Below are 12,208 nucleotides of genomic sequence, written 5' to 3' on the forward strand. Positions count from 1 at the left end.
AGCGCCGTGTGGTGCCCACCGTGCCAGTACATCAAACCCATCTTCCGTGACTTTGCCAAGGACCTCCCGGAAGCAGCGTTCATCGAAGTCGACGTCGACGAGAGCGACGAGCTGTCGGCGGCCGTCGGTATCCGAGCGATGCCGACGTTCCAGTTCTATCGCAACGGCAAGAAGATTGATACGATGACGGGCGCCGACCCCACGGGTCTCAAGCGGCTGCTCCATCAGCACAAGTAAATCATAATGTATCAACCCATTCTGCACTTTAGAGTAAAAGGTGGAAGCGGTTCAAAGTCGTTGTGATGACCTCAAATGCGACCGACTTCTCTGAGGTTGCCAAATTCAAATACGGACGTTTGATTGGTCCAATTGCCACCAATGGGCATTGAGTGTACTTTTGCTTCGAGTGGTGTCGGCCGCGATGTTCCAGCTCGCGCTCTTCCAGCCGCGGATTCCGCCCAACTGCGGCAATATCATCCGGCTTGCGGCCAACAACGGCTGCATCTTGCACCTCATCGAACCGTTCGGCTTTAGCCTCGACGAGAAGAGCGTGCGGCGCGCGGGTCTCGACTACCACGACATGGCCACCATTCGGCGCCACAAGGACTTTGAAGCGTTTAGCGCCGCCGTGACCGGACACCGCCTCTTGGCGTGTACGACCAAAGGTAGCCGACCGTACACGGACATTGCGTACCAGCCAGGCGACGTTCTGCTCTTTGGCTCCGAGACGACGGGGCTCCCGGACGACATCCGCAACAACATTCCGGCCGAGCACCGCATTCGCATTCCGATGATGGCAGGCGCGCGGAGCATGAACCTCGCCAACTCGGTGTCTATCATAAGCTACGAAGCGTGGCGACAGCACGACTTCGTCGGCGGTGTGTAACATGAACCCTAAGCATCTCAAAGGCACAAAATGTCTGTGTGCAATTCGACCAAACCCATCAGTACTGCTGCACATTCGAGCCCAATTGGCACGGCGCGTTGTGTCGTTGGTGTGGAAGGTATATCATGTTCCCACAAGAAGCAAGGCTTTTCTATCCATGGGCCACAGGACGATCAAGGGTGTAAGAACAATCCGGGTTCTATGCCCTTGGTATGATGGTGGAATTGATGCCATCTTATGTGCGACAAGCTCACGCATTTGATATTCGCCTTGCACCACGACTTCCAGTGGACACTACTGTAGTCGCAAAAGGTTCCTTACCGAGTCCAGACGTTGGTTTTCTCAAGCGTTGCGATGCTTGGGAGTGAAAGGACCTGCTCTTGCACCTCAACTGGAGCCGCAAGCGTCTCGAACGGCTCGGTGAACACAAGCAGCATCTGTAGCAAGTCTCTGTGCATACAAAGGCTTCGTTGAGAAGGAAGAGCTCGGCTTGGCAACACGAGGCAAGTCTGAGGTACGTACTCATTGCACGCTGCTTGCACACCACCACTACAGCCTCTATATGTATACGCTTGGTCTCATTGCCACAAAGGGTACTCGGAATGCGGAGAAACTTGAATACACGAAACGAAACGCAGGCAGTCACAGACAACGAGAATGACTACCCAAACTCTGGTAGCGGATGGAACACTTCTAGTACCGACAGCAGTGGTAGCGACGCTTTCCAGTCCGCGCTTGGCACTTCGTCTGCAAAGCTTACATCTCAAGTGACTTGAAAGCCACGTGCCACCAGTCCACAACCACGGTGACATGAGGACAAGAGTGCATGCTACCTCAACCCAGGATGATCTATCAATTCGAACGTTAGAGCCATCTCGAGCGCTCCACTGCAGACAATGGCACTGGAGTGCGGAGTCTCCAATTTCGATCTCATCTAATCGCCCTTCCCAGTGGACGGGCTGCGACTGCTTGTCTCCGTCGCGAGGGACCTTGCTCCCGTGCATTGATTTGGCAGCGACCCACCAACATTCTTTTTGCGCGCTTGACCTTGCCGTCAACAGGACTTCCGCACCAGTGTACGTGGGTGGTTGTGACGTCTTGGGTAGAGCAAGATTTAGTAGGTCTGCAATTATGCTACGGCCGCTTTTCTTGGCGCTGGCAAGAAATAGCTCCTTTAGCTTAGAAGCTTGGACCCGCTTGTGGGGTCACAAGTCGCACACCATTTGCGATGAAGGCAATCGAAATCGTGTTAGCGTGACGCACACACGCATGTACGGGGGTTTCCACCACTGACGACGCGTATCCGGACGATCGCTATCCGGTTAATCGAAACATTCGTCGGAGTTCCAAAGCATTTGGGGGAGACAGAAAGAGGCGACGTAGACGAAAATGATGCTCCAAACCACCAAGGCGCTGGCCAAGGCCGTCAAGACGCAGGCGCCGGCCCACGTCCGCTTGGTCTCCTACACGGAGCGCCAGGCGAAGCTCGGTCGCCCCGTCTCGCCGCACGTCGAAATCTACGCGTTCCCGGTCACGGCCATCGCGTCCATCACGAACCGTGCGACCGGCGTCGCCTTGACGGGCGGCTTCGCCTCGGCGGCCTTTGTCTCGCTCGTCGGCGCTGACGTCCCGGCCTTGATCTACGCCGCCCAGGACATCATCCCGTTCTTCGCGCCCCTCTCCAAGTTCTGCGTCGCTTTCCCCGTGACGTACCACTCGCTCAACGCGATCCGTGGCGCCGTACGATATCCTTGTCGTCTCTCGAATATGTGGCTCATGGCATGGATAGGTCTGGAGCCAGAAACCCGAGATGCTCACGGTGTCCCAGGCCGCGCAGTCGAGCCAGGGCCTTTTGGCCGCGGCCGGTGTCGTTGGCATTGGCGCTGCCTGCTACACCATCAAGCGTGATTAAAGCTCGCGTCGAACAGAGATAGCCGGCCACGGTTTGCGCCGTAGTAACTCTCTGATCAATGTAAGCTATCCGATTGTTGTTGCATGAAGATATGCCTTGCGTCTACCCTCCGGCGCCATGCGCTGATACGGCAAGCTGCGATGAAAATGCCCAGGTGCCCACCTACTCGGCCTTCTGTCGAGAATACGAATCGAGATGCCTGTGCTTGCCTGCCATCGTCTGCATTTCGAGCACCGATGTAGCGCCTCGCTCTGGTACTTCCGACGCCAGTTCGGTACGCGAAGACGGTGGCGCAAGCGACAGCGCCCAGCTGGACGGACCCTTCCATCCTCACGCGGGCCTTATCGCTGGCAAAGAGCCAAGATCGCAGGTAGCCACGCGCTTCTATGTGCAACACGGTCGACGACGAGGAAGAACGTACCCATCGCTTCGGGCAGTCGACTTCGCCAGCGCTCTTCTCGGCACCTTGTCGGTCGAGCATGATTTCCGGGAAATGTTGAAAAGAACGGTATTTTCACCACTTTTACGCTCTTATTTTGGCCAATGGGCGTTTCACGTGTTTTCATTTTGGACCCCAAGATGGCAGCAGTCCCGCCCGAGACGGATGTGGTCGGCCTCGTCGACGCCATGAAGGCGCAGAAGGAGTGGACGAAGGCGATCGTGTTCGACCACGAAGGCAACTTCATCGCTGGTACCGTGAAGCCGCTTGATGGCGAGATCAGGTAGCCCGTGCATGCCAGTGCAGGTGAAGGCTCATGGTCTGCCCGTAGCGCGTACTTGCGTCTCTACGACGACCGTGACACGACGATGGGCACGGGTATCGTCTTTCTCAACGAGCAATATGACGTCCATCGCTTCCACCCGCCGCTCATCTATGGGCGCAAGGGCGACCCGGCCAAGGAAGAAGGCGAGGGCATTGCGCTTTGCAAGGTCGAGAAGAAGGTGCCTGTCTACTGCATGATCACATACGTATTCCCGACGCTCTCTGCCCGCGTTGTGCCTCAGCTCCAGGCATTTTGCGCCCAGCACCGTACGTCATCTCTACGTGTTGAAGGTCGTTGTCTCATGCAGATGTGTGCATTAGTGGCGCAGTAAAGTATGATCCACGATTTGATCATCGCTAGCATCTCGTGCAGTTCAAATGAGTCGTGAGCGATTTAAGTTACGTGGTTTACAAAGCGCCGAACGTTGTCTGTCGTGTCCAGCCGCTCAGTAGCACCTGCAATTCGAGCACGACGTAGCCTGTCGTCTCGGTGCAGAGATCGTAGCGACTCGAACCTCCCGTATGCACGATCGAGGGGTCCACGAGGCGGGGGGCGCCAAAGAACATGGTGCATAGACGATCTGTGATGGAGCTGGCGTTGCCGATGGGCCGCCACGTCGGACATTCGACCGAGATGCAGCCTGTCGTCGTGGGCACGCGGCAGGTGCCATATCCGCCTAGCACGAGCGACATGATGCTACTAGTACACAATACTACTAGAGATGACGCGTACATAGCTCCTTGCGGTCGTGCGCGTCAATGTGCCAGACCTCGACCGCAATCTGTGGCCAGCCCGTGATCGACGACGTTGCCAGATGAATGTCGATCGGGTGCGCCCAAAGCATCTCGACGCCGCACGCACCAAGCTAGAGGGCCTCATGAGACCTCGATGGAAGACGAGCATTCGCCGGTACTACCTGCGCCGCCTCCATGGTGGCCAGCTGGGTCTGGCCCTTGTCCTCACCGCGGACGATGCTCCAGTAGTGGTCGTCCTTGACGAGCCGCCAAATGCAGTACAAGCTCTGCCGATCGTACTGCGCGCCGCCGACGAGCTCGCCCAGAACGTGGACTTGAGGCATGGCGCCGCTTCGCCCGACCGAAGATACGGTCGCTGGAAACCGTGGCTTCCGATTGGCCGCACCAAGGTGTCGTTATAACGCGTCACGGCTTCGAGACGTGTTAGAACGTGTTAGATGTCGCAGGCTGGAACCATCATGGCGGCGTCGAACGAAGCCTTCGCAACCACGGACAGTCCAGTATGCAGCGACAGCATCACGACCTTTGACGCACTTGCTTGCCAAAGAGAGCTTCAACGTCGGCGGCTTGACGACTTGGGGTAGAGCGGTAGCGTTGGCGGACTAGTTGAGCTACAGGTCCCAGTCGTCATGCGATGGTTCTGGAGCAAAGTCGTGTTTACGCTCCTCATGTGTGCGAGCCAAAGGCTTGGTCCTACCGCTTGGCTGCTGTCCACGTCCTTAGTTGGCCGATTGACTTCGCAGCGAGCAACACATCATCTAGCGCATTGTTGACAGAGAAGCATGTCAAGCAAGCAACGTCACGGGTTGATTCTATAAACTCTAATGGGGTCACGGGCACTTAGGCCGACGACGCCGCCTTCCGACGCTCGTCTTTGTCTTCCTCGTAGATCTTGTTGAACTTGCGCGCCTTCTCGAGGTTGATCTTACGGCGGTGGTGGGTCTCCTTGGCAAAGCACTGGTTCAAGGCGGCCTTGATGTCGTTGCAGGCGCCGCCGAACTTGAGAAACGGGTTCTCTTCATGGCAGATGCGCAGCGCATCGACAATCTAGCAGCGTCCATCCATGAGGCTCGGCGGCTCCAACTACGATCTGATCGTACCTCTTGGCACTCGGGGTGCGGGCGGTCCAGCGACGAGTGCATCTTGGAAGGTTCTTTGTCACGTTGGCTTTTCCACACTGACCGTCTGCGATTGGCCCGAAACCCGACAGCGAGATATAACCAATCACACGGGCGCCTGCCACTTCTGCATTTGTGATTGGTAGAAATGCGCGCCAGCGGCCGTGGATTGGTCCAAATGACCACGATCTCGCGATCCTGCGCGACGAGCACGTGTAATCACACGGATGACGGCGTGGCGCCGCGCCGATGGCCACCGACGCAGCCACCGACGCAGCTAGTACTGGTGTCCATGGCCACCGACGACGTCAGCTTAACACCGTTTCAAAACTGACCTTTCGCAGGATGGCGACGACTCTGGCACCGGCCGCCGTAGCTGGCGACGATTGGATTGACGAAGCGAGCTGCTCCGAGTCGGACAACGAGGCCAACGTCCTCGACGTCGACGTCTTGCGTGCACCGGCGCCGACCAAGCAGCGACGCGTGGGCCGTTTCTGGTCGAAGAAACCAACCAAGTCGACGACGACGAGTACCAAGGCGGCACGGCCAGCGACGCTACCCCGCGGACGCTACCGCATGGAGATGGTGGCGACGCCCGAGCCGCACGTACCGTGGGTGCGGCGCTTCTACACGTCCGACTTTTTCGACCTAGTACTCGTGCTCCTCTTCTGGGCGGCGATTGGCGTCGGCATCTACTACCTGCAGATTGAAGTGCCCGACGAGTACAAGACCGTACGACTAACTAAACACATGCAGCCTAGTACATCATGCTGCGTAGGTTGTGACGGTCGCTGTCGCCCTCACGATGCTGCCGCTCGCCATGTACGCCATCTTGCACGTCTACGAGCTGCGTCTTCGGCGAGCGCGGCGCTTCGTCAAGGTCTCGACCGACTAAGCGCTCATCCTGTATAGTGCGCTTGGAAACTAGGAACTTCAATCACGTTCGTTTGTGATTGGGCCGTCGACACAGCGCAACGCCGGAACAGTGAATCACGGTGCATGGACACACCCGCACCACCACTTCTACTATCGTCGAGTCTTTCTAGCAACTTAGACGGTCGACTGATGGCCAACGCGAATAATGGCGTCGCCGCGCGGCGAGACGAGTTGCAGCTGCTTGTTGCGGTTGTAGCCTGCGCGACACGCATCGCGTCTTGCGTCTTCCAGCAGCGCATTGAACGTCTTGATGCCCGTGCAAATGCCGTACGTGTGGCGCATGACAGCGTCGTCCTTCGTCGCGAGCGCCTGCGCCCACACCTCGGCGCCGGGCTCGCTGAGGAGCCACATGTCGCACGCAAAGACGTTGTCGGGCAAGAGCGTCGCGTCAAAGCGCCACTGCTCGTGCACAAACCCTTGGGCGCGGAGGAACCAAGGCGCGGGCCCGGGGACGAGGAGCTTGTCCGCGCACGGGTTTTCGAGCTTGTGCTTGGTCGTGAAGCTGTTGACCTTGATGCGCGCGGTCGCAAAGAGCCACTCGGGGCCGCTCGACGCCGCGTCCAAGAGGAGGTTGTCCAGGCGCAAGACGTCAATCGTATGTTTCCGGAGCGCGAGGTTGAGCCCCGCGGCCGACGCGACACCACCGGCGCCCGGCTGGCGCTTGACGTACGCGGCAGCGAGCGAGGTTGCATCGTTGATGATCGTCTTGAGCGTCTTCATCGTCACAACGTACGGAAACCCAATGTTGAGCTGCTCGGCGGGATCCGAGACCTTGCAGTCGGGACAGAGCGCGGCAGCGTCCGCGGCCGAGAGCTGCAAGTGCGCGTTCTGGTTCTGCGCCAGCACAATGTTGTCCTTGACGGTAAAGCCGCCGAGCTGCTTGGTTGCTGTCGCAGCGCCCACCGTGTTGAGGAAGACGGGCTTGGCCTGCTTGAAGCCGTTGAGGACCTCGAACAGCGTCTCGTCTTGCTCTTCCGGGTCCATCCTAGAATCGACCATGAGGACCTCGAGGTATGCAGATCGCAAGAGACGTACGCCAGCGTTGAGACAATTGGAATGTCCCCGTCCGGTTGGAACGCGCGCAAAAACACAAAGTCGGACGCGAGAAGCACCACGATCGCATCGGCGGCGAGCGGCACGTTGGACTTGGCGAGCCAGTCGTCGAACGCATTGATAGTCGTCATGGGCGTTGGGATAAAGTGCACAGTCATGGCGCGTGCCGTACGCGTGCGTACCTAATGCCACGTGGCACTCAGAACTTGGAGGCATGGAAAAGTATATGTACCTGCGCCACTTGCTCTGCGGTCGTGCAGCCCGAAACAAGGCGCGTGAGTTGACCGGGTTGCTGGACGCGCGCAAACGACTGCGAAAGCAAGTCGGCAGTCACATGGTCCGACGCCGCGCAGCCCGACGCAAAGACAAAGTGGAGCGCATCGTGGTGCGTCGGCTACATCGAATCATATCAATCTATCGAGTCGAAAACCGAGCAATAGGGAAAAGCGTACTGTCGCGGGCTCGTTGCCGCTGAGGTGCGCGGCCTTGGAAATGGCTGACGAGAGAGGATTCTCAGGAAGAAGCGAAAGCCGCGCGTTCTCATTGTAGCCTGCCTTGCAGCTGCGGCGCTTGTGGTCGAGCGCGGCGCGGTTGTACGCGCTATAGGCGGCGGCGACGGCGACCGTGTGGCGCGTCCGAAGGATCGTCGAGAGGCCTTCCCACCCAAAGGTGTTTTGTGCATAGTACCACATGGAGAGCGGGAGCGGCTCGAGGAGCCACGCGTTGCAGTCGAAAAAGTCGAGTGGCACGAGCGTGTCGATCATGTTGAAGCCCTTCCCGCCGGCCCAGAGCGGCAAGCTGAGCGTCGCCGTGCGCAGCGAGAACGGGTAGATCGGGTACTCCTACGCTCGACGCCTACGAGTCAATACCATATAGAAAGAGACCAAATGTACCGGCAACGACGGCGAAATGGTCGCGTTCGCAGGGTTGTATCGCGTCACGTCGACAAAGTTCCAGTTCTCCGCAAACGAGTTGTAGCGCGAGAGGCGGAGGCTGCCCGTGACGCCGTGGCGCAAGTCGACTTCGGCGCTCGCGAGGGCGTACGCCAAGTGCTTGTGCTTGGCATCGAGCTGCGGCGCGATCGCGACGACGCGGTCAAACACGGGACCAATGTGCTTGGCGTGGAGCACGAGCGGCGCGTGCACTGCAAAGTCGCGCCAGTCCTCGACCTGCAGCGCCTTGGAAGAGACGCCCACCGCCTTCTCGAGGAGCTCGACGGGCATGATCTTGGCCGGCTCGTCGGCGTCGTACCAAGCGGCATCCTACAAGTGCGATGTCGGCGACGGAAGATAGCAATTAGAAGACATACCTGGGCGACAGCGGTCGGGTTCTCAATCGTGTTGGCGCCGGCGAGCAAGGTCGGCAGGTCGAGCGACCGCGTAAAGATCGTGTCGACCTCAAAGATCGCGACAAATTCGTTGGGCGGCAACGTCACCGTGTCGAGCCTACGCGCTTGCCTCAGCGCACGGCATGCAGATATGCAAGCGGTCTACCATGCGAGAAGCGCGGTCGGGTTGAGCTCCTTGGCGGTCGAGCCCTTGACGGCAGTCGCGTGAAAGTACGTGACGTTGTACGGATTGGCCTTGCTCGAGATCCCATGGTACTCGGGCGACCCGCAGTTGTGCAGGATATGTGTGACCTGACCCTTGTAGCCGACGTCGCGGAGCGTAAAGGCAAACACTTTGGCGCGGACCACGTCGCGCTTGGCGCACGTCGACGTGAAGACGAGGTGCGGGATCTCGGCCGTCGCCTTGTGGTAGCCGCCGCTGGTATGGTGGCGCAGCTGCGACGTCGACTGGTTCTGGATGTAGAAGGTCGCATTGAGGTAGCCACAGAGCGCGAGGAGCGCGATGCTGCCAAGGATGAAGTAGTGCTTCCCCCAAGCAGCGCCCTTGGACGGCGCTGGACGACCCATTTTGAGAAATGGCGACCAAGCTGCCGAAATCTTGGTCCTTTGCACCAATCACCGCGTGACATGCATCCTTTTGTACCAATCCGACGCCGATCGCCTGCATTATTGGCCAATCGCACGCGACCCACCTCTGGAAGGAGGGCATACGTGGCATCTATGTCGCCGATGTTGGGCAAGTCCCGATCGGCGCAGTCGACAGAACCCAATTCAAGCGGCGAGAGGAAGCGCATGGCTCGTAGCTCGGAGCGATGTCTTCTGAACTCGACAGGGGCGTCCCGTAGTGTACGTTCTAGTCATGCTGGGTACGAATGTGACTTGTACTTCCGCTGGTGAACGTGACACTGCAGCAAGCTACGCCTACCGCAAGTCGACACTGCCCTAGAACAGAGGCCTAGCGATGCACAGTGCAACGCCGTCTACAGCTCGGCTATAGGCTCTGCGAGGAGACATGCCCGTGGCGGTGCTGCCTCTTCTCTGGCTATCAAAGATGCGTGCTTGGTGCGATGCTCAAGCGCCGTCGTCTTTACGCGATCTTGTGTTGGGTGCTTGCACTGCTGTAGCTTCTTGGGTACCCGACGCTTGCATTACCGAGCCACATCCTCCGCGCTACCTGCACTGTACAACGGCATGACCTCGGAAGCAGCTACTTGAGGTCGTCGACCCCTCATTGCACCGCCGCTTCTTTCTTCCGCAGGCCCTCGTGGATGTCGCAGCGCCGGATAGTCGCGTCCGGTCCGTGGAAAATGAGTGACGTTAGTCGCTCTGTGAGTGACGCGCGCGAGTCACACTCGTCGCCTCTACACACGCACGTAGCGATCGTGTTCGCCGCGGCCACGTGGGGCCTCGGACGCACAGCGCGTCATGGCCGCCAAAAGAGTGCCGCGCCCGACTGCGTCGCGGCCCTTTCGCGCCGACCGCGCCGATGGCCATGGCGTGGCGCGCTGTCACGACTGTGAGTATCGCGGCGTTGGCGCGTCTGATTGGTCAAAATAGCGAGGTTTACCGAGAGGCGGTCCGGCGCTTTCGAACGATTGAGCGTCCTCGTCCGATTAAGTGCGCTATAACCCCGCACCTGACGTGTGTCTATAGCGCACTTAGCCGATATTTTCGCACCTTCGCCGTGCGACTATGGATGTTTGTATGCATGCCCTATCAGACGGGCCGGATTCGATGGAAACGCTTCCCTCGCTCAGAGCTTATTTATCGCGAGACTTTGCCATGCACAGCGACGAGATCGACGCTTCCAAGCCGTATGCATGCGACGTGACGGTCGAGGACGTGCGCATCACGACCAAGGCCGAGTACCAAGTGGTCGTGCGCGTGAGCTTCTTCTCAGAGCGGACGCGGTCCCGCTGCACGAGCACATGGAGTGTGTGGCGCACCTTCTCGATGTTCCGGTCGCTCGACCAGCAGCTCCGGAAGCGCAATGCAAACCACATGAAGGGCATCAAGTTTCCGTCACTGCACCGGCGCCGAACGTTCTTCCGCACGCATTTGCAGCCGTCGTTCCTGGACGCGCGCCGCGTCGAGCTCGAGGCGTACATGAAGCTCGTGGTGCAGTCGCCCGACGTCGTTGCGTTCCACGTCACATCGATCGAGTCGCAGTCGCTCAAAACGTTTGTCGCCTACGTCAATGGCTTTGGCCAAAACATCACGGAACAGCCGCGCTCTGCCGATGGTAGGGCCGGCGGCGGCATGTTCCAGCGCCCTAAACCCAACGTAGCCTCGATGAGCCTCTCGGCCAACTACCGCTGGTCGGGCACGGGCTTCCTCGGTGGGAACCAGCTCAAGCCCGACATGAACCGCGCGAACGACTCGTTCGTGCCCATCAACCCGCAGCAGTTCAACCAGAGCTTCATGCAGCGCCAGAGCATTGCCGGCGCGTCCGCGGGCTTTGTCCCGCCGCCCTCGGCGCGGTCGTCGGTCGGTGGTACCAGCGCCGCGCCATTGATTGCAGCGCTCGAGTCGGCCCGCGCCAACGACAGCTTGCACAAGGTGCCCGAAGACCCGAATGAAAAGTACGTCATTCGTCTTCAACATAACTCTGACTCATCTGTCGACTAGGTTGACGGCCGTAACTGTGCCCGTGCACGTCAACCCGATCGTCGAGAAGGAGCGCGGCAAGATGGAACTCGAGCTTCGCGCCGCGGGGCTGCAAGGCGTGGGCATGCCGCCGGACGGGTCGTGCTTCCTCCACTGCCTCGTCTACGAGCTCTTCCCGATGAAATGGGAGTGCTTTCTCGAGTACCCGGCCAACATGTCGATGGTCAACGTCGGGTCGGCGGACGGCGTCGCGCCGCGCCGCATGGCGGCTGCCGCCAAGATGCGCACAGAGCTGAGTCTCTTCGCCCTCGAGCACGTTGACGCGCTCAGTGCGTTCCTCATGACGCCGGTCAACGAGCTCAAGACGCGCTACCAAACGTTTGGCGACTGCATCGACGAACAGGCGACCGTTGCCGAGCTCTACGCCGCCGCCACGATGTTGAACCTCGAGATCGTTCTGATCACGAACGACACGGCCTTCCAAATCGACCCGGTGCTGCCCGTGCCCGACGTGCCATCAGTCCGCGAGGCCGGCAGCAGCCGCCACACGGTCACGCTCGGCTACATGACGCCAACGCCCGAGAACGGCGGCCATTACATTGGCACGCGCTCGATCCAACTTACAAGCAACTCGTTTGCCGGCGGCTTCTTCTCCAACTCAGCGCGGAATTCGTCGGTCGCAAGCCGCCTCAGTGCGCAGCGGGCGTCATTGCAGCCGCACCCGCCGCTAACCGCAGCCTAAGCCGCGGTATCGACTCGACAGTTGTCCACCCATAAATCCTCTTATTATCACGCGCCATCAACGTCTTCCCCTATGCCCATGTACCAC

The 12,208-nt window shown here is 59.3% G+C and overlaps 9 protein-coding genes across 10 annotated transcripts in view; 6 read left to right on the forward strand and 3 right to left on the reverse strand.

The window, feature by feature from the left end:
* Window positions 1-263, forward strand: part of SDRG_14662 (hypothetical protein) — a gene marked incomplete at its 5' end in the record, with an annotated part of 466 nt that extends 203 nt beyond the window's left edge. Inside the window, one exon of the mRNA XM_008620810.1 lies at window positions 3-263. Within this exon, the coding sequence (XP_008619032.1) occupies window positions 3-237 (235 nt within the window). The 3' untranslated portion in view covers window positions 238-263. The remainder of the gene's footprint in view (window positions 1-2) is intronic.
* A 116-nt stretch (window positions 264-379) lies between these two features.
* On the forward strand, window positions 380-1,018 carry SDRG_14663 (tRNA (cytidine/uridine-2'-O-)-methyltransferase TrmL). Its single transcript, XM_008620811.1, has one exon. It carries the CDS (start codon window positions 422-424, stop codon window positions 884-886), a length of 465 nt encoding a protein of 154 aa, XP_008619033.1. The 5' UTR covers window positions 380-421; the 3' UTR covers window positions 887-1,018.
* Window positions 1,019-2,208: 1,190 nt separating this feature from the next.
* SDRG_14664 (hypothetical protein) lies at window positions 2,209-2,890 on the forward strand. Its single transcript, XM_008620812.1, has 2 exons — window positions 2,209-2,626; window positions 2,676-2,890. The coding sequence occupies exons 1-2, from the start codon at window positions 2,276-2,278 to the stop codon at window positions 2,796-2,798; spliced, it is 474 nt and encodes a 157-aa protein (XP_008619034.1). The 5' UTR covers window positions 2,209-2,275; the 3' UTR covers window positions 2,799-2,890.
* Window positions 2,891-3,352: 462 nt separating this feature from the next.
* On the forward strand, window positions 3,353-3,996 carry SDRG_14665 (hypothetical protein). Its single transcript, XM_008620813.1, has 3 exons — window positions 3,353-3,520; window positions 3,569-3,828; window positions 3,883-3,996. The coding sequence occupies exons 1-3, from the start codon at window positions 3,378-3,380 to the stop codon at window positions 3,891-3,893; spliced, it is 414 nt and encodes a 137-aa protein (XP_008619035.1). The 5' UTR covers window positions 3,353-3,377; the 3' UTR covers window positions 3,894-3,996.
* On the reverse strand, window positions 3,930-4,683 carry SDRG_14666 (the record flags this gene model as incomplete). Of its 2 annotated transcripts, none has more annotated exons than XM_008620814.1 (3): window positions 4,479-4,683; window positions 4,295-4,427; window positions 3,930-4,238 (listed from the first exon to the last, which is right to left on the reverse strand). In XM_008620814.1, the coding sequence occupies exons 1-3, from the start codon at window positions 4,638-4,640 to the stop codon at window positions 3,970-3,972; spliced, it is 564 nt and encodes a 187-aa protein (XP_008619036.1). In that variant the 5' UTR covers window positions 4,641-4,683. The 2 variants fall into 2 exon arrangements, with proteins under 2 accessions (XP_008619036.1, XP_008619037.1); XM_008620815.1 differs by having other exon boundaries at window positions 3,970-4,238; window positions 4,479-4,640.
* A 331-nt stretch (window positions 4,684-5,014) lies between these two features.
* On the reverse strand, window positions 5,015-5,523 carry SDRG_14667 (hypothetical protein). Its single transcript, XM_008620816.1, has 2 exons — window positions 5,418-5,523; window positions 5,015-5,364 (listed from the first exon to the last, which is right to left on the reverse strand). Exons 1-2 carry the CDS (start codon window positions 5,457-5,459, stop codon window positions 5,158-5,160), a joined length of 249 nt encoding a protein of 82 aa, XP_008619038.1. The 5' UTR covers window positions 5,460-5,523; the 3' UTR covers window positions 5,015-5,157.
* Window positions 5,524-5,571: 48 nt separating this feature from the next.
* On the forward strand, window positions 5,572-6,466 carry SDRG_14668 (hypothetical protein). The gene is made up of 2 exons (XM_008620817.1): window positions 5,572-6,167; window positions 6,214-6,466. The coding sequence occupies exons 1-2, from the start codon at window positions 5,685-5,687 to the stop codon at window positions 6,328-6,330; spliced, it is 600 nt and encodes a 199-aa protein (XP_008619039.1). The 5' UTR covers window positions 5,572-5,684; the 3' UTR covers window positions 6,331-6,466.
* SDRG_14669 (hypothetical protein) lies at window positions 6,361-9,373 on the reverse strand. The gene is made up of 7 exons (XM_008620818.1): window positions 8,918-9,373; window positions 8,734-8,869; window positions 8,318-8,686; window positions 7,877-8,266; window positions 7,657-7,818; window positions 7,407-7,606; window positions 6,361-7,356 (listed from the first exon to the last, which is right to left on the reverse strand). The coding sequence occupies exons 1-7, from the start codon at window positions 9,337-9,339 to the stop codon at window positions 6,486-6,488; spliced, it is 2,550 nt and encodes an 849-aa protein (XP_008619040.1). The 5' UTR covers window positions 9,340-9,373; the 3' UTR covers window positions 6,361-6,485.
* Window positions 9,374-10,515: 1,142 nt separating this feature from the next.
* SDRG_14670 (hypothetical protein) lies at window positions 10,516-12,208 on the forward strand. The gene is made up of 2 exons (XM_008620819.1): window positions 10,516-11,354; window positions 11,401-12,208. Exons 1-2 carry the CDS (start codon window positions 10,555-10,557, stop codon window positions 12,119-12,121), a joined length of 1,521 nt encoding a protein of 506 aa, XP_008619041.1. The 5' UTR covers window positions 10,516-10,554; the 3' UTR covers window positions 12,122-12,208.

The sequence above is a fragment of the Saprolegnia diclina genome (genome assembly GCF_000281045.1).
Source record: "Saprolegnia diclina VS20 unplaced genomic scaffold supercont1.75, whole genome shotgun sequence".
NCBI lineage: Eukaryota > Oomycota > Saprolegniomycetes > Saprolegniales > Saprolegniaceae > Saprolegnia > Saprolegnia diclina.